This window comes from Chamaea fasciata, unplaced genomic scaffold (genome assembly GCF_029207755.1).
Source record: "Chamaea fasciata isolate MVZ Bird 193981 ecotype frontalis unplaced genomic scaffold, bChaFas1.0.hap1 SCAF_6, whole genome shotgun sequence".
NCBI lineage: Eukaryota > Metazoa > Chordata > Aves > Passeriformes > Sylviidae > Chamaea > Chamaea fasciata.
The window spans coordinates 15,652,616-15,671,349 of NW_027094091.1; the positions used below are offsets into that span (position 1 = coordinate 15,652,616).

General features: G+C 34.8%; 1 protein-coding gene across 15 annotated transcripts in view; it reads right to left on the reverse strand.

The window, feature by feature from the left end:
- Positions 1 to 18,734, reverse strand: part of LCORL (ligand dependent nuclear receptor corepressor like) — a 91,802-nt gene that overhangs the window by 15,469 nt on the left and 57,599 nt on the right. For 5 of the 15 annotated variants that reach the window (XM_066185523.1, XM_066185522.1, XM_066185518.1 and 2 more), the window contains 2 exons: positions 15,394 to 15,484; positions 1,517 to 6,377 (listed from right to left, as the gene is read on the reverse strand). The exons of 1 other annotated variant lie outside the window; for it this stretch is intronic. In XM_066185523.1, the coding sequence (XP_066041620.1) occupies positions 1,517 to 6,377; positions 15,394 to 15,484 (4,952 nt within the window). Of the gene's footprint in view, positions 1 to 1,512; positions 6,378 to 9,616; positions 13,999 to 15,393; positions 15,485 to 16,401; positions 16,455 to 18,734 lie in introns of those variants that run through there. 9 more of the 15 variants (XM_066185520.1, XM_066185521.1, XM_066185528.1 and 6 more) reach the window with 7 other exon arrangements.

Sequence of the window (18,734 nt, forward strand, 5' to 3'; positions counted from 1 at the left end):
CAAAACTAAAGGATGAAAGTTTTCAGGTAGATAAAATTGAGTCCCAATTAAAACTAACATGAGACCATATCACAGTAATAGGTCTTGCATTACCATAGAAACAAAACATTTACAGATAAATATAATTGGAATGTAACATTTTTTCAATGAGTTATGAGAGAGCTCTTTCTTCATTTGCAATATAGAAATGGATATGTGATATCCTTTCTTTTTCTAGTTTTTTTTTTAACAGCAATTTTGTGTCAAAGTTTGAACTTCTTAGAAACAAGTTATGTATGTTGAGCTTGGCCCCAGATCAGTGAATTAAAATACAAAAGAGTAGTAGTCTACAGATAAAAAAAAAATGCTGTACTTTGGAAAAAGTAGGGTTATACTGAATAAGCTTAATATGAAGAATTCTATATATCACATGAAGTACAAAAGAAATACAGCATACAAGAGTCATTATATTGTTTATATTACAACTTAAATTAACTTTTCCATTTATTATCAAAGATCCTTTTCTACAAGATAGAATACAAAGGAGGACCTAAGATTTTGTTCTGATATTTTGAATAAAGTTTTTTTTATTTGAGCAATATATCAGATTAGCTAATACAATATTGTTTCTACAAAGGCAGTCATTTAAATCACATTGCAGGAGTTTTGTTTTACTTGGTGAGGATTTCACACCTTAGTAATTTTGTTGAAATGAGTTGAGGCTTGTGTTTAAGGAGATCTCTTCACCCAACAGAAGAAAAAAATTATACAAATGTGCCATCTCTCTAAGCAGTATAATGGCCTTCTGAGATCACAGTTGTAGTACAATACATTTATAAATGTCTATCTTTAAAAAAATTATTTAATTTCACACTAGCCTAAAAAGATTCTGAGCCAAAGTATTTAGCATAGTAACTGTATATTGTACTTGTCAAAAATAACTTTGCATTTTAAATTGTTGTGTAAGGATTCAATGTGCAAACCCCTTAGAGTCAGCAGATTTCATCTGGCATGGAGAGGATACTAAAATGGGTCTCTGACTGAATAATTTTCAGAAGTACAAAATACTATCTTTTACTGTAAAATTACAAAACTATAGCAGATTTGTAACAGAAATCATTCAATAAGAATTTTTTAAAACCAGCTATGTGTTAACGCACTCAATTTAAGCTTCATTTTATAGCTTACCCCTCCTCACACTATGAGAAACTACACAATGGGATGAAATTCTGTTCCTTTTGAAGTCAATAGCCAGTCAATAGTCAATAGTGACTGACTTCAGAATGACAGAACTTCTTGTCTGTCTGAACTATATTGGTTAGCTTATCAGAGCTGAAAGAATGGTGCAAAACATTATACACATTTTAAAATTGCACTTTCTGAATTATTCTGATGTTATGCAATGTTTAATTAATGACTTTTCTGAAATTAAAATGAGTAACATGCAATAAAAAAAAAAAAGTGCTTAGTTGTTTGACTTCTCCAATTCTTTAGGATTTCAATTTTAAGATGAAGTGGGGAACAGGAACTTACCTACTTGGTACTTTGGGTAATAAGGTGCCATTTGTCCACTACTGCATGATTGTCTCTTATGCCTTTTTCTTAAATTTGTATCAGTGGTCTCCCATTGTGGACTTTTTCTTTTGTTTATTCTAGTAAGACCTTCAGAACTACCAGCAGGATTATCATCCTGGTTTACACCACTACTTAATTTTCTGCTGTGAAACTGGCCATCCAGCTTTTCAGTCACTTTAGAAGAATTAGATTCTCTAGATGTTTCCACTTCATTTTCTTGTTTCTTTAATGTATTTTGTTTAGTAGAATGGGACCTCAAAAGAGGATGTCTTTTTTCTTCCATATAGGCCTGAGTGCTTCTACTGTCAACAGCTTCAGGAGAATAAATGACATTATTTAACTTAAATGAATTGTGCTGCTCAATATGGTTGATTTTCCTCAGAAATATCCTACAGTCTTTAAAGGTTTTGGCTTTCCAAGTATTTTGAAACAGTTTATCTTGGCTTTGTTCTTTTCGAACATTTTGCTGGCAATGAATTGTTCCATTTGCCTCTGAATGTGACTTAAGTATATTTGCTAAACCAGGATGTGGGTTAAAGTCAGAAGATCCCATCATCTGTTGAACAAATGCATCTCTGGCTTCATTTTCAGTTGGCAAGAGGCTATCCTGAGACTCTACCAAAGTCTGAGTGGGCTGGATTTCTACTTTATTTTTCTCCTGGAGCTTGGGTGTTTTAACACTGGTTTCCCCACTTGCACTTTTAAACAACTGGCTTTGACAAAATAACTGCAGATTTTTCTTTTTTGATTTCCAGCCTCCAGGAGCCTGATTATAGAGCTTTTTTGTTTGTCCCCACCTATCATGCTGCAACTTCTTAAATTCATTTCTTCTTAATCTGGCTAAAGTGAAATTACTTTTCATGCTCAAGACTGGAGACCTCACCATGTTATGTAGTATTTGCAATTTCCCTGATGGTTTTGAAGGGGAGGATAGTGCAAACTTTTTAAAGTGCTTTCTGAAAGGGCAAGTACTAGGATCAGACTGTTTAGCTTCCATCGTTACCTCTCTAGTACTAACTACTTCTAAGGGATTGCGAGCATTTGCCTTTCTCACAAGAGCGAGAGACTGCGTTTCTGTAGTTTGCATAAACCAGGTGCAGAGTTCATTCATATTACACTTTTTCTGGAAAAGCATTTTTATAGGTGATGTTTCAAGTTCTACAAGGCAGGAGTCTAAAGGGTCTGACATTTCAGTATTACAGCCTTGCTCAATGGGATCCCTTTTTTCACACACACGTTTGTCAAACTCACTTCCCCCCACTCTCAACCAGGTATTAGTCATCTGTTCAAATCTATTGTTCAGTTCTTCCAACAAGGTGTCACTTGAAGTGGAAGTAGGCCACCACCTGAGAGAGGGATTTGATGAAAAAATGGGATCCAATGATACTTCATTAATGGGCCCAAATTCACCATCCTTAAGATCCTTTTTAGCATTTCCTGAACTTCTCAGTTCTGAGGTATCTTTGGATGCTGTGCTCTGATTTGATTGTGTAAGTTTTTCCTTTCGCTCTTTAGCTTTTTTCAAATGGAGTTTGTAAGATTTATGTAGTAAGGCACTTCTACAAGTAAATGCACTAGAAGATGCTAATGAATGCAAAAAATGCAGTGAAGGTTTTCTGTCCCTAGCAGAGTGTCTCGATGGACTTTCACGTTTTCTTGACACCATTGTAGTAACACTGTGTGATCCATCCTCTCTAGAATCTTTCTGCATGTTCTTTACTTGACCCATACTATTGCACAGTTGATTTTTTCTTTCCTGTGGCATGTTTTTTTCTAACACGTTCTGCTGTTGTAAAGGAGGCAAACCGTTGCTGATGCTCACCTTCCTTTCCTGAGGTGAAAGTCTACTGACAGTCACTGATATGCCAGAAATTTTTACTTTTGCTGGCCTGCCAGGTTTTCGAACGGTGGTTAATGGTTTCTTAATCTGCCGTATAACATTGCTGCAAGGATGTGGTGATGCCAGATTACTTTTGATAGGCCTGACATAGTCATAACCAGAGACCTCCTTTTCAGTAGAAGGATTCTGGAAGGCTTTTACCATTTCAGCCAAAGCATTTCCAGTTTCTGCATTGTGCCTTGCTCTGCTGGGATCACTGGCAAAGTTAGAATCAATATGTTGTGTGGGCAGAATGCTGATGTGATTTAGATTACCTTCAGAAACATGTCTCTTAGTTCTTCTTGACCTTCCAAAAACAACTGTCACAGTAATATTTTTGTTGCTGTTAGCTTCTTCCATCGCTGCTGCATCAGACTTGACACTTTTACCACCAAAGCTAAGTTCAGGTCTAGGTTTTGTGCTTCCACTCATGTCTACTTTTGGTTTAGGAGGCCGTCCAATAGGTCTCTTAACCTGCTTAACTACTTGAGGACCGATTTTCTTTGGTCTACCAGGTTTCCTTTTGAAAACTGATTCACTGCTACTGCTTGATTTCTCCACAACCTCATCATTTTTTTTTGAGTCATTTATGTTAATCTGACCAACTGGACAAGAGCTTGTAACTGCTTCGGCGTAAACACAGCTTGACCCCTCCTTAGTATTATTTTCACTGCAATCACAGACTGCACGAGAAAGGTCACCTGTAGCCTCTTTGTCTAACAAAGTGTTTGCGTGCCCCTGAAACAAACAAAGATCTGTGCTTCCCTTAGAAGATGCAGCTGCAGATGTCAAAGTATATTTGACGCCTTCATGACTGTTAACTTCTGAGACAAACATAAGCTTAATAGGACTAGAGTAGTTTAAGGGAGATGAGATCTCCCCGGCTTCAGATGATACATGCAAGTCCCCATTACTGGAAGCTGAACTGCTTGAATTAAAGGTCAGAGATTTCAAAAGGCCGTCATTAATTTCTTGATCTATAACAGTTTCTTGTGTGTTTGATGCAACACAAATTGCTTTGATTTTACTGCTGCTTGGCATATGTGAATGTGGAAGGAAGCTTTGTCCTGGGCACCCCATTTCACTCAGAGTGAAAGGTAAGCCCCTTCTTGGAGCTGGGTTCATAACCTGTTCATAAGCATTATCTTTTAGTTTTTGGCTTATTTTGTAACTATCCAACAATGAGCTGCTAGTCTTTCTGGCTAAGTTTATTGTATCTTCTAAACGCTCCACAACAACTTGCAGATTTGTGTCTCTCACAATTTTGCTTAGATTTATGTCACTGCATCTTTCAGCATGAACATTTTTATTTATTTTCATTTTTTCCAAACTTTTCAAAGACTTTTTTGTACTGGATGACTTTCTAAACATGATATTGTTTGTTACATACACAGAGTACCACCCAGGAGGCACAATGTTACGTTTAGTTCTACCCAAGATCTCATTACTCTCATCCTTCAGAGGAATCTGACCAGTCTCTTTTAAGGTTGCAAAATCTCCTTGTGTATTTGGGAGTTTTGCCTGGCTGGCTGCAATAGCACTGTTTTCTGAAAGAACTAAAAAGCTGGAGCTGGTCTGAAAATTAGTAAGAGGTAGTTTGAAAGACTCTGTTTGGTGTACTGGAAAACACATTGGTTTGGTTTGGCAATTCACACATGGATTACTTTCAAGATGTTGCAAAGTCTCATCTTCTATCATGGTAAAACTATGTCTTTTATTTGGATGCATTTTTTCTATTTTTTTTGTAGATTTCTTTGCATTTCTCTCAGAAATTGACTTTTTTCTTACAACAGTTTCATCAAGGCTTGCAAGCTCCCTCTTGATTTGCAAAGACTGTCGTCGAATGACTGGTGAATCAGGAGAATTGTATGTTGCAAATAGAGTTTCCTGACGCTTGCGAAATCTTGTCTGGATAATTTTATTTTCCACTTGTTTATCATGTTGGCGAAGTAATTCCATAAAGCTGTAATCACTTGCCTTAGCATTATGCAAAAGAGAAGTTATGAAGTCTCCTAATTTGACATCATTTTCTGGTGCCCTGTCACTGCTAGAAAGTTTTACAAGATTTGTTGCTAGATCTGTAGTGTCTATTGATTTCAACTTCTCATTAATGCGGTCCATTAAATCTTGAAAAATGGCAGAATGTTCACCTTTCTCAGAGTTCATAAAACCATCACTGCTTTCTTGGTCTGCTGATACCAGTGTTCCATCTGAATAATCAATCTCTTTTCCTTTGCATGTTTTGCCCTCATACTCAAATTCTCCCTTGCTTCCTTCAGCTGGCAAAAGAGATGGAGGCTGGTTGATGGATATTTCAAGCTTGTTGCTGTCTAAAGTTGGAAAATCCATAACCATTCCTTCTGACAATTCAAATTCTTTACTGTGTACAGGTGATAATGGAGGTGGCGATGGGCTGCGGGATCTGTTTGAATTTTTAATGCTGCTTAAGAGGTCACAGTCCTTAGCTGAATATGTACATGCTGCTGTGTTCATAGAATGCCTGTTACAATTTTGCAATTGGTCAGCACAATACTTAGGAGAACTACATGCTTTGTTCACCATTGTCTTAATACATCCAATTGCTACAGCTTGGCACGACAAAGAATGGAAATCTTTAATACAAACAGACAGAGGTGGTAAACAAGTGTTTGGCCTTTGATTCTGTAAACAGCACCTTTTTGTCAGCGCGTGTCCATTGCAACTGCAAAATGGAACGTGAACATCCTCTTCAGTAAGGGAACTGGGAGTTTCAGAGTGGGCCAAATGTGTTTGCTTGCAACTGCAAACTATAGGAATATTTTCATCCTGTATTAGGAATTTTAACATAGCCAAAGTCTGTTGCCAGTGATATGAACAAAAAGACTCCAAAACTTTGTTTAATGTTGATTTTCCTTTTTCCAAATTAGCTGTTTCCTCTGAATTTGCATCAGTTGTTGAGCTTGAACTGAAAATGAAAACAAATCAAAACAAAATATAAATTACAGTAAAATACCACATCTAACGTTTGTTATAATGGTTAAAGTCAAGCCTAAAAACCTGACGTTTACAAAATAGTTCTGTTGCATTTGCAGTATTCAATCATTCTGGCAAGTGTCACTAGCCATGATGTGCATCTTATCAGTGATAGCACTAATCTACCATTAAGAAAAATAATCATGAAGAAATTAGAGGCAAAAAGAATAATTTGAAATATAACTTCTTCAACCTAACAGTAATTACAACAACGTTAATCTTCTGGTATTTCAAACGAACTTAACTATTAATTAAAGAAAACCTCACCAAGAACCCAGCAAGCTTGGTATTACCCCAATTTCACTAATTGGAGCACAGAGAAGGTAAATGACTGAGGTTCAAGGTTGTAGCAGAGGAAAGAATGGATCCATCTCTCCTGAATCCCACTCTTAGATATTTAAATACTCAAGTGTATTGAGTGCTCTTCAGGACACACTTAAAGGTATTTTTAAAGACATTTTTATTTCTATATTTATTTTTAAAGAACACTTAAAAAGCTAACAGAAAATGGAAAAAATAGCCTAGTGCTCTTTGCAGGTAAGATTTTTCCTTTCCATTTTTTAAAAAATTGCACTGGTGCATCACAAGCTCTTCATTGCAATATATTAAACACATGTGTGCACACACAGATTCCTTTAACAGAGAGAGAGATAATCACCACTAAAATATGTAATTTCCAAGATAAAAGTTAATATCCTGTAAACAGGGTAGGTCTATATCTAAAGATTGCTGAGCAGTTGTTCTCAAATGTATTAACTAAAAAAAAACCTTATAAAACACTACTTTAACTATTTAATCAATTTCTTAAAAATTATTAAAACTAATGTCACTACTTACCTAATCAATCACTTATACTGAAAAGCTGAAAATTTTCCATGGTAGAAATTAATACAGGTATTTCTTCAATTAAATGCAAAATCCTTACGCTGAATTGTGACTATCAACAGATAGTTAACACCTAGTTCAAATGTTTTATTGAAACCAATTGCATGAGCAAAAATGTTGGAAGAATTCTGTTTTAGAAAAGTATGTATAGTTTAAACATATCACCAAACTCTGAACATGACACTAACTTTTTTTTCCCTACTATTATCCCCTGTAAGTTTTTTGTACTTAAGCCTATACTTCAAAAACTTTTCATTTTGATTTGGTTTACAACTGAATGAACAAATATTTAAAATTTATTGTGCTGTATTTAAATATAGTTACCTATAACTTTCCTTCTCCTGTAACATTCAGCATGAAATGGTATCCATTCAAAATCAGGCATCTAGATGAGACTAACTCTTAAAGGCATAAGATAATTGTGATGGTATTAGTTGAAGTTGCGATTATATTTAATCTGAAACAATTAAGTCTTAAAAAGAAAAAAAACAACCCTCTCTTTGCACTTTGCACTTGCAATCTAAAGCAAAACCCACACTATTCAAAGGAATGTCAGTATCAGGATTTGACTCTTTGAAATGCCGCTATACTGAGAAGAGCCTGACTGTTCCTCCAACAAGTTCAGAAGTCACAAGGTATCAAAATCACTACACTTGTAAAAAGAAAGCTTATTCTAATAATACAATTAAGGATAAAAGGTAATTGCCCTCCCCACCACCATGATTTTAATTAATATTTTGAAAGGATTAAAAAAAAAAATTAACATGCCACTAGGCCTTCATCTTCCGTATTCTGTTTGTAAACTAGCATAAATTTGTTAGGTATTAATTTGCTAAAAAGATAGCTATAGCAGAGTTCTTTTATCAGACTGAATTTCTAAGCAGGTACCTTTCTACCTGTCTAGACTTGCAAGGTGTGTCTCTAGTTTCACTGGAAAGCTTTAACTATAGAGGACCTGTATCCATAACCGCTATTTAAAGTCTGTTCGCTGGTGGAAGAAACTTCTGGAGCCCTACAACCTTCTCAAAGTGAGCAACCAAATCATCTGCAGGCCTCAAAACTGTTTTGAATCTGCTACGTGGACATCAATTTGTTGTATAAAGCAATATTCTGATTATCACAGACATAAGAGACAGTCTTCTAAAACAATTTCTTTCCTGATTATCCACCCTTGTGTGACATTCATAATCTGCTTCCCCTTAATGTGAGTTAGTTTCTAAAGCTGACAGACAACTTCTCACCTACTCTATTGCAATAGTCCCACAGTCCAAATGATCTGAGTTTGTAAAAACACATCGAGCTCTTACTCAGTCTCATCTGGGAACAGAGCTTACTACACAAACAAATTCAAGCATTCAAGCAACATATTCTCCTTGAATTGTCTCCCTGTAGAGATGTCAATACATTTATCCATACTAATTTTTAGTAGCTTTTCAATACAACTATGGAATTACATTTCAGTTTCCTGTAATACCTTCCTTTATCTCTTCAAATTTGTGTTGTCATACTGTAGTTTAGACTATCCTCAGGATAAAAGGCTTAAGCAATGATTTCATGGAAGGAAGACCTATCACTGTGACAAACTGCACACTTGCTCCAAACCACACCAAGAAAAAAAAAAAAAAAAAAGGCTGGAGAGAGTGTGCAGGGAACTGAAGGGTTAAGAGGTGAGAGGATCAATATGTACTGCTACCCTGGTACCTTTTGTATCGCTCAAGACAAAGGTCAAGCATGGAATGATATTTCCCTTCTGGCAGATAGGGGCAGTTAATAATACGGAGTGGGGATTGACTAGAGTCCAAAAATGGCACAAAGGCAGTAATGTGATAAGGTTAATTACCAGACTTTCAGTGTATTAATTTACATATAAAGAAGTCAAACTTTGCCTCCTCCACAAAAACTACCAGCTCTATCAGAGGACTCCCAAAAGAGGTCCTTCCCCTGTCGTCTCAGCCAGAGAGAAGATAGATCACTCCAGCAAGATCTTTACAGACCAGGAACAGAACAAAACCGGAACAGAACATAGTTTCAAGTACTCATACAAACAGCATGGAACTACTATAGAAATATAAATCTGTCTTATGGAAATGTTTGTTTTCTGACTTTATTAAGTAAATAAGTACCTCAAAAAAGCTATATACTGTTTATAATTTTTAGCTGCTAACTAAAGGGGGTGTTAGAAAATTAATTTTCTGATTTTCCTCTCATTAGTAATTAATCAATTCTGAGAAAAGAAACCATCCTTCCTTAAAGCTACTATTCCTGATAAAACTCTCGCAGCAAATTAGTCATTATTACATTAATTTGTACAGTTCTTGGTCTTATGCCACTGTTAATCAACTTGTGCCTCAGGAATAAGTCAAATAAGTCAGTGTACAGGTTTTTGTTTCTTTCTTTTTTTTTACTGAATGAGCAAATCAATCACACATCAGTGTTGTAAATTTATGTGCAAAAGCATTGAAGTGCTTTACTACAAATTACAACGTAGAAACACGTTAACTAAACAATTAAATTCATACAATCAGATTTAGGAATATAACAACACAAAGAAGAAACAGAATTACAGTACATTTACAACACAAGACAAATACATGGAATTCATTAGAAAATATTGTAATAAATAATTCATGAATTATAGTGCAATTGATTTATGCATAAATATAACTAATTGCCTAAAAATCAGTTGTTAACAAAAATCTGTCAAAAATCAAGGCAGCCACAGAGTTTTACTAAATTACTGCGACAATGGAAATACTGCAATTAAAAAACAAATACAAGTATTTGTACTGTAAACAACTAAAAAAATCAGTCTCACTAAAGTTAATATACAATTTAATATAAAATTGTCATTAGCTACCAGAAATGGTTTAAACAACTTTACTGAGCAGTAGTTCTAAAAACAGAGGCACTGTTTTTTAATATAAAATACTTGAGAAACATTCAAATAAGTAGAAAGCATGTAGGGCTTGCTTTCACCTTCATTTAAAATTCTGCTGAAACAGGAATTTTCAGAAATTGTCAATTACTAAGTAGTGACTGGTAACTGAATTTATAAAACAGTTCAAAATGTAGAATTTAAATGACATTAATGAAATACAAAGGGGTTGGGGGAGGAGAATTTACACATTTCCCTGCCTTTCCTTAGTTGTGTAATTAAACGTTAGCCTAATAATTAAAAACAAATAATTCTGTTCTTTAAACACTTACAGGTTGAGTATCATCTATAAACTATCAAAAAATATTTTAATTACTATTTCTGACCAAAAAATAAATACAAGTACTAAAATGTTGAAAATTAATTATAATATTACATACAAAATTACTGAGTAGTGTTAAGTCAATAGTAAAATGATCCCTGATTTTATGTATCCTGTTAAATTTTTGGTCAGGTCATCTTTTAAATGATATAAAAAGAGTACTGTCACTTGCCTTCAATATAAAGTTCTGACTCAAATTTCTAACAAGGTCTGAGGAGTAGAAAACATCAGTATGGTACAAATATTAGGCAATGTATTGAAGCCCCAGATTTTTGCAAGTAAAACTGTATAAAGACAGATGTTGAAACTTTTAAGGTTTTTTCAGCTGCATTTTTCAGTGGGGATATATTCACAAATTAATCCTTCTGGTCCTCACAAAATATGGCTTAATTCTTTTAAAATGAAAGATGACCCTGACATCTGCTGTTCTGCAAACTCCTTATCAGGTACATTTCTGCTTAAAATCATAGAATCACAGACTAAGTTGAGTTGGAAGGGACCCACCAGGATCACTGAGTCCAACTCCTGACCCTGCACAAGACACCCCAAGAATCATCATGTGCCTGAGAGATTCATTCTGTAATATGCAAGTAAACCTTAATGACTGAAGAAGATTCAGTATAGATCTGAGAGACCAAAGAACTGAGATACTGGCTGTGCAGTTTCAAAGGATTATTCTGTTTTAAAATGGAAGTTGTCATTTTTTAGTAGTGTTAATAGATATGGGCTAGATTTTGCCACCAGCAGTGCGGGGTATGCTGTCCACTGAATTTAATGTCAAGTTTATCTATAAATGAAATTACCTGATGTGGCCCATATGTATCTAATGTCCCATTTAATTTCTATAATTAACCCATACACATGCAAATTTTACTAGGGAAAAAAAATGTGTGCATGTGTACCATGTATATAAAAGTTGGAGAAAGTCTTTTTTTACGCCAAAATAGATACATACAGAAAAATTTCATGTTGAGAGGAAAAGGGCATTGATGTTCAGTAGTGAATGTATGAAGCAAGCCCCCATTCATATGTAGACGTATACTTTTGATATTACATAAAAAATTAAGTGTGATAAAAAGTCCAATGTGAATACTTTGAAATTCATGTAAAAACTGCAATATGAAGGTAATTGGTCTCCCTTAAATTCTATTAAAAGTTACATATTTAAAATGAACTGCCTAACTTCTAACTACCAAATTTATAAAGAATTTATATTATTGAAAGTTCAAAACAGCTTCACTGTTTCATATTTGTATTTCTATCAAGACCCTGAACTGCAAATTTGGTTATTAGCAAGATGATAATGTAACTTGGTATTCATTTTGATAAACTGAAAATGTTTTGAAATGTCACAGCAGCAAATACATTACAGTTACAGTGAGGTTTTTCAATAGGAGTGTGACACAATCCTTAAATAAATTTTAAGTAGTCATAACATCAACTAACCAGCACGTTTAAACAAAAAAACAAACAAATCCAAACCATTCTCAAGCTCATTCTGTGCACATTATGAACATGCTCTAAGTTGCATTCCAACTTTCTTTTTAAACCTTACAAGTTACCTTAATTGTCAAACTAAAAAGGAAAATTATGTTAAAGTTTAAATTATTTTATGTTCTTAGTATTCCATCTTATTTCATATTTAATAATTCTATAACTACAGTAATTTCTCAGATTTCATAAGTGTACACTTTGTAAACACCAATTTCTTTCTAAACCAACAACAGAATTTTCTTAAAATGATAAAAAAATGCAGTTTATGCCTGCTAAACACACATTTTTGTAATGAAATGCTTTTCTTACTTGTATTGGATATTTAAATAACGAACTTTCTTTCTTTCACAGAATGTACTATATCCTACTAATACTTCACAAATCCACTTCCTTGTGAGGAACTATCTTTTTTTTTTTTTTTTTTTTAATCCCTTGCTGTGTATAATCTGAGTTACTTACAATTTATTGCAAGTATTCTGTGAACTATAGAAGTCTGCTAACCCTTGGTTGTGTACTTCCATAATAAGATGGATAATTGAATAGGTAAAGTGGTTCTTCACCAATTAAAAATTATGCTTCACATGACAAATACTTGTTTTCCCAAAACATCTTTTTTATGCTAGTGACTACTAAATAAAACCTGAATCTTTTCACCTATTTATACAAGGATTATATTAAATACACACTATCAGAATTAAGTGAGCAACTCTATAATTCTGTCCACAGTGAAAACCCTGAATAAAACTATTTTTCAAAAGGCATGTATGTGGTTTTTGAACTGTATAATTTCATGTCTTCTGTCAGAGTGAGCATATGTATTTCTCACATAGTGTGTGTATACAGACATACATACACACACACAAAACAATTTGCTAACAATTATTCTACACAGGCTTGCTACTATTTTTGCAGCTGCCAGTCCCTGAATCTGTCATATTAAATAAGCCAGTATCTGGTAATCGGAGTTTCTTCTTCGGTGGAGTCTTCAATGTTCCAGATCTTTCTTTTACTTTATATTCTAAAGTGCTGTGAGGTACCCCATAAATTCCTTGTGCTTTGGAAACACTCATTTTCCCACTCATTACCATTGCAATTGCTTCTTCCATTATTTCATGGTCATACTGCCGATAGCGGCCACGTTTTTTCCTTGGTTGCTTATTATCTTTACGATCCAAACTATCTTCAGTATTTTCTGAGGTTCCATCTACTGTCCCATTCTTAGCATTAAGACACAAAGGAGAGAGGTCCCCATGCAGAAAGTAGGAGTCAACACTTGAGTGAGTTACAGGTCCAGAACATTCAATTTTGTTCTGTTTAGGGAGGATATTTTTCAATTTTTGAAGAGCTGATCCTTCTAAGACTGAGGAGGTTTTAGAAACGTGGTACATAACATCCAGAAGACCAGCTGTATCAGACTGTGGTTTGGACACAGAACTTATTCTGAGCTGAGGAATTTTTAATTGTACAGTAGGACTTGAAGTTTCATATTGTAGATTTTCACTTTTTTCTTTAAACTGAGTGACCATTCTCTGTAGAGTTAACTGGTGGAGGTAACTGGAAGCTGTTGGGAATTTTAATTCTGAGGTTTCAAGTAGACTGAGTTTACTTTTTTCTGTGCGCTCTGCTTGAGCTCTTGCCCACAAGGCTACTTTTTGTAGGACTGCACAAGTTTCTTTACTGTCTTTAAATGAATAACTATCATTGAAATCTCGAGTTTTATTTTTAAAAGGTGCAGGCTTTCCTGCTGGTAAGGCTTCTAAGTGGAGAAGTAAAGTTTTTTGAGGTATGCCATAAAGTATGCCTGCTTTATTTATGTCCAGTGCTCCAGACTGAATGTCTTTCAAAGCTTTTGAGAGCAAACCATCTGCAAACTCAGCACTTCTTTCCACATAGTCCTCTCTGTTTCTGTGTAGTCTCCTGGATGGATGGAATGAAACGATGGTAAACTGATGTATGAGAGACTCTCACACAGCTATGGAAGGGAAGGGTCCACTCCTTTATTATACTCCTTGCTTCGGTAACATCACTGCTTCTGATACTTTTTAGCCTTTGAGATGTGGTAGTTAAATGATTATCCTAGCAAAATGTTACAGTTCTGGTAGGACAGTGCGTCAAAAATCATACTGTGGCTTCTACAGCAGCCCTTCCAAGAACTTTATATCCTAGCTCAGTATTTGGTAATAGTCTCATGTGCTTGCTATATTCCCTTGTTCACATGCTTGCAGAGCAACACTTATAATTTTAATTATACAATTAACATTCCATTAAATACCCAAATCCTGAAGGAGTTTTTGTTAGTAGAAACGTGACGTTACCGCTAAACAAGTAATAAAAGAGTCAACCCCCTCATAGAAAATTTGCAGCAGTAAGTACATAACTACACACAAACATCCCAGACTTACACAAAACTAGGCTTTCTACAACAAGGAGATAAAATGCTGTAGTTAACAATCAAGTCCATTTTTCGCAAAATAAGACACACTTTTAAAAACTTCTACTCACTATTTACAGCTCACTAATTACAAAGCCATTCATTTTCAAACTTTGTCATATCAGCAAATTAATAAAATGCACTTTTACATCATTCAACAAATGCTGCTACTGTAGTCCTATTTGTAATAAGTTATTTGTAAGACGTACAGGTGACAAAAAGGGTCCTGCTATGGCTAGTGGATGGGAGGATGCCAAGATCGTAAAATCCAAGAAAACAATGCAATTCACTAATTTTGTGGTAGCCTTCAGCAGATGCAATGAAGTTTTCCTTGCTGAATAAAGAAATTTAACCATTTGCCACCACACACCATAGTCAGAACCATGATGCAAGTATGATGATTAAGAGCTCTCTCTCACACGCTTGATCTCTCTATTAAAGAATATCATAGATAATAGTCATTTAACTTGTTCATGTTAGTTGAAGATTTTACATCTAATTAACATGGTGATTTTTGTCCAAAATTGAAGCTCCCTAAATAAATTCTAAAAGAATTATTTACATTTTCTTCTACTAGTCTCTTCCTTTTAATGTGTTATGTAATCAATTTTCATGTAATTTTTAGTAACATGAACTAAAGTTTGGTGATTGTTCTGATAACTTTTCTTTAAACAGAAAAAAAAAAGAAAAAAGACAAATGAAACATATGATATATACATAGACACACACTTATGAGTGACAAAAATTCTTCTGAAAGAAAAATAGGAACCACATGTGTGTGCCAGTATATACAGGTATGTTATGAACATAAACCCTGGCCAGAGAAGAGAGACCTGGATTGTCTTTTTGAAAAGCCAAAGAGAGTCCTAAACATTGCTTACCCAGACACTGAGTTTTCAGAACACAATGGATCATATTTTGGTTCTTCCAACCTTGCGCTTTTCTTTGTAGAGAGATCTAGCACTCCATCCCCTGCAAAGAATGAGTAGTGATGATAACAGTGGTTTTAAGGAAGATCTCCAGAGATTTTATCAGCAAATGTATTTTCACCTATGCCACAATTTCTAAGCAGATACTTTATCTTGTAAAATTTCTGACGCCTTATTTCATTAACAGTATCAGTCATCAGCAAATGATTTTGAAAATTTGATTTGTAACCAAACTTCTTTAAAATTGAGAAAAAATAAAAAGTAAACATTCAGAAATAATTAACTTTAAAAGAACCTGTATTAACCAAACATGACTTTTTTCTTAAAAATCATGTGTCTATGTTGCACTTTTTACTTTCAAGGCAACTGAAATAATGCATTTGATACTACAATTATTATTCACATTTACATACTGTAAACAAACACACAATTTTGATGCTGAAGTTAAACTTGACATAACTAAATCCTAGGCTTAGAGGAAAATTCAAGCTAATAAGGATCTAAGGAGGCCTCCAGACTAACCCCGTGCTCAGTGCAGGGTCAGCAATGACACCAGACCAGGTTACTGGATGAGCAGGTACCAGTAACTGGGTAACTTCCCAGTAACCAGTAACTTCCCTGTAACTGGCAGCTTGAGTCCAATACAGAGTTCTAACACTTTAACTATACATACTCCTCCTGCTGCCTCCACATACATGCAGTAACATTAGAAATTAGAAAAATGAAAGACCTGAAGTGGGGTGGGACTCTGCTCTATCAAGTCACTGGTAAATGCTAAATTCAAGATCTATATTTGGCTGTTAAAGTCTAAGAAGTATCGAAATAGAAAAACATACTTTTTAAAAATCAGTATTTAAAAACATTAACAGTTGAAATACTCATTTTAATTTTTTTCTTTTTTAAAAAAATCAATTACATTTAAATTATAATTAAATCCCCTAAATATATTTAATTTCATACCTTTCTTCCTTGGTTCTCTGTTTCAAACTTGGGCTGTTTTGTGTGCCTGAGCTCTGCGAATTCAATTTTGAGTTTCAACATGTAGCTCAACATTCAATTTTATAATCACCCTTATACTACCCCTTACTGCATTTACAGTGTCATTTTCATGTTACTGCCTATTATTCTTAAAACATCAATCAATTGCACATATTTTCCCACAGCCTCAGATGCAGACAACGAAGCATTGGTTGAAGGATCCAAATGCCAACAGTCAAATAAGCAGTCAAGAAAATTGTTTGGGCAGCTCTCCTTTATACCAATAATGCAAAGAAATAGTTCCGTGTAATAATCAAATCCTTATTTTTGTTTTTGGACTGCTTTTTGACTGTTCTTCTACATCTATTTTGTACTATTTGAAGGAGGCAAAGAGAGAAAAAGTAACATCATAACTCAGCATTACGGGATGTATATATATAAATATGCCAGCTTGGCAAGGGCGCTCCTTTTCACTCAAATACATTCCTTTCAAAATCTCTCTTAAGAAAGTTAGAGGAAGGACTAATGCTAATCAACCTTCCTGATGCATTGGTATTACAGAAGAAAAAGCCAATCAAAAACACGACAGAAAAATTCTACACGGACCTTTTGGCCTACCCAGGAATACCCAAGCTCAACCCCAAGTCCCTGAGCCCTGTGCAACAGACAGATTTCATCTGTTGTGTTCTGTCAGTGGCACAAATTGTATCTCCCTTGTGTGTTCTTCTCTTGCAACACTTTCTCCATCTTCAGTTGATACTCATAGACATCACAAGAAAGTTTAGAAGACATCACTGGGGAAAAAACTACTTCAAAGTTGCCAACTCATCAAGCAATAAAATGCTAATTGTCTCTCCACCAATTTAGAAAAAAAAAAAAAAAAAAAGGCAAAGCTAGATAGAATTTTTAGTAAAAGCCCCAACAAATACACAAAGTCCAAAGGTTCTCATAAGATTCCATAATGAAAATAATTTTCATTCCCAATCTTTCAGAATTGGCTTTGACCACACCAGGCTAGCAATCAGTCAAAAATAACTAAAGAACACAGTAATGAAAATTCAGTCTCCTGAAACAAAAAACTAGATACATTTTCAGCCTCTAAAGGATATGCAGAACTGAAGTAATCTGAGGTTCAAGACATTTGGTTCTTCCAACACAGCAAATACAAATTCATTAAGTACATGACACCTCCCTGAAGAGAATGCCTTATGGGAAGATGATACTCAGAATAAAAAGAATCATATAAGAAATTTGTTATATATGCAAAATACCACATAGAGATATGAAATAATACTACAGATTTTTTTTTTAATGATTTCATTTGAATTAAAAAACCCCAAAAAAACTCCCAACCAAACAAAAAGCCCCAACAAAACACCCCATCAAAACCAACAAGAAACAACCCTCATAAAAACCCATCTCAACCTGGTAAGAAAATGAGAGCATGTGCTGTAAAGCTCTAAGACAGTGAAATCCTACCTAATGAAATGAATTTTTGTATATATACACAGTCAAGATGTTCACTTTGGTACATTAGGTACAGGACCAAAAAGTATGCCAAGAGGTAGCCTACAGGTGGACTGTGAATCTTGGAAGTTTGTTACTTGCAAGGTAGAAATAGTCTTCTCTAAACTGAACCAGAACTTTCTATTATTTCTTACAAATCAATCAGGACAGATATTACAGCAAGAATTCTGGACAGGAACTGAATTATATCAGGACTAGAAAAACCACTCTGTAAGGTGGTTTTAATAAAGGATATGAAATTACTTCCACTCTTTAGGTGAAGCCATGATTACTAAGAAGTGAATCTTCATTAAAAAACATATGTAACACTGGATAATACAGAAAAATATATCAGATGCTTTTCAAGTTTGCTACTCATGGTCTTCTAATGCAGCTATTTCTATGCAAATTAAATTATTCTCATCTTCAAAGGAATGGTTCAACCTCTGGCCTTTGATTCTCAGCACAAGATCATCAGGTGCACCAATACCAAGATGAAACTAAGTGTGATCAAAGTTCATTTTCAAAATAATCAGGACCACAATCACTTGACACTCCCCCAGACCAGTGATTTTAAGAAAGCAGGGAGGGGAAGGGGAAGCAACAGAAACCAGGTCAGGCTTGAGTTCCTACAACTGGTATTCCTACATTGATTTCTGAACTGAGTTTTCCCCTGGGTTTCCGGAAATCTCTCATTAGCTACTATGAACTGCCTCATTAGATCAGATAACCTACTCTTCTCAGTCCTCAGCCTCCAGGCAGGTGGAGCCCTCCACTCCTAGTGGGGAAGAGCACATCAGCCTGGCTAC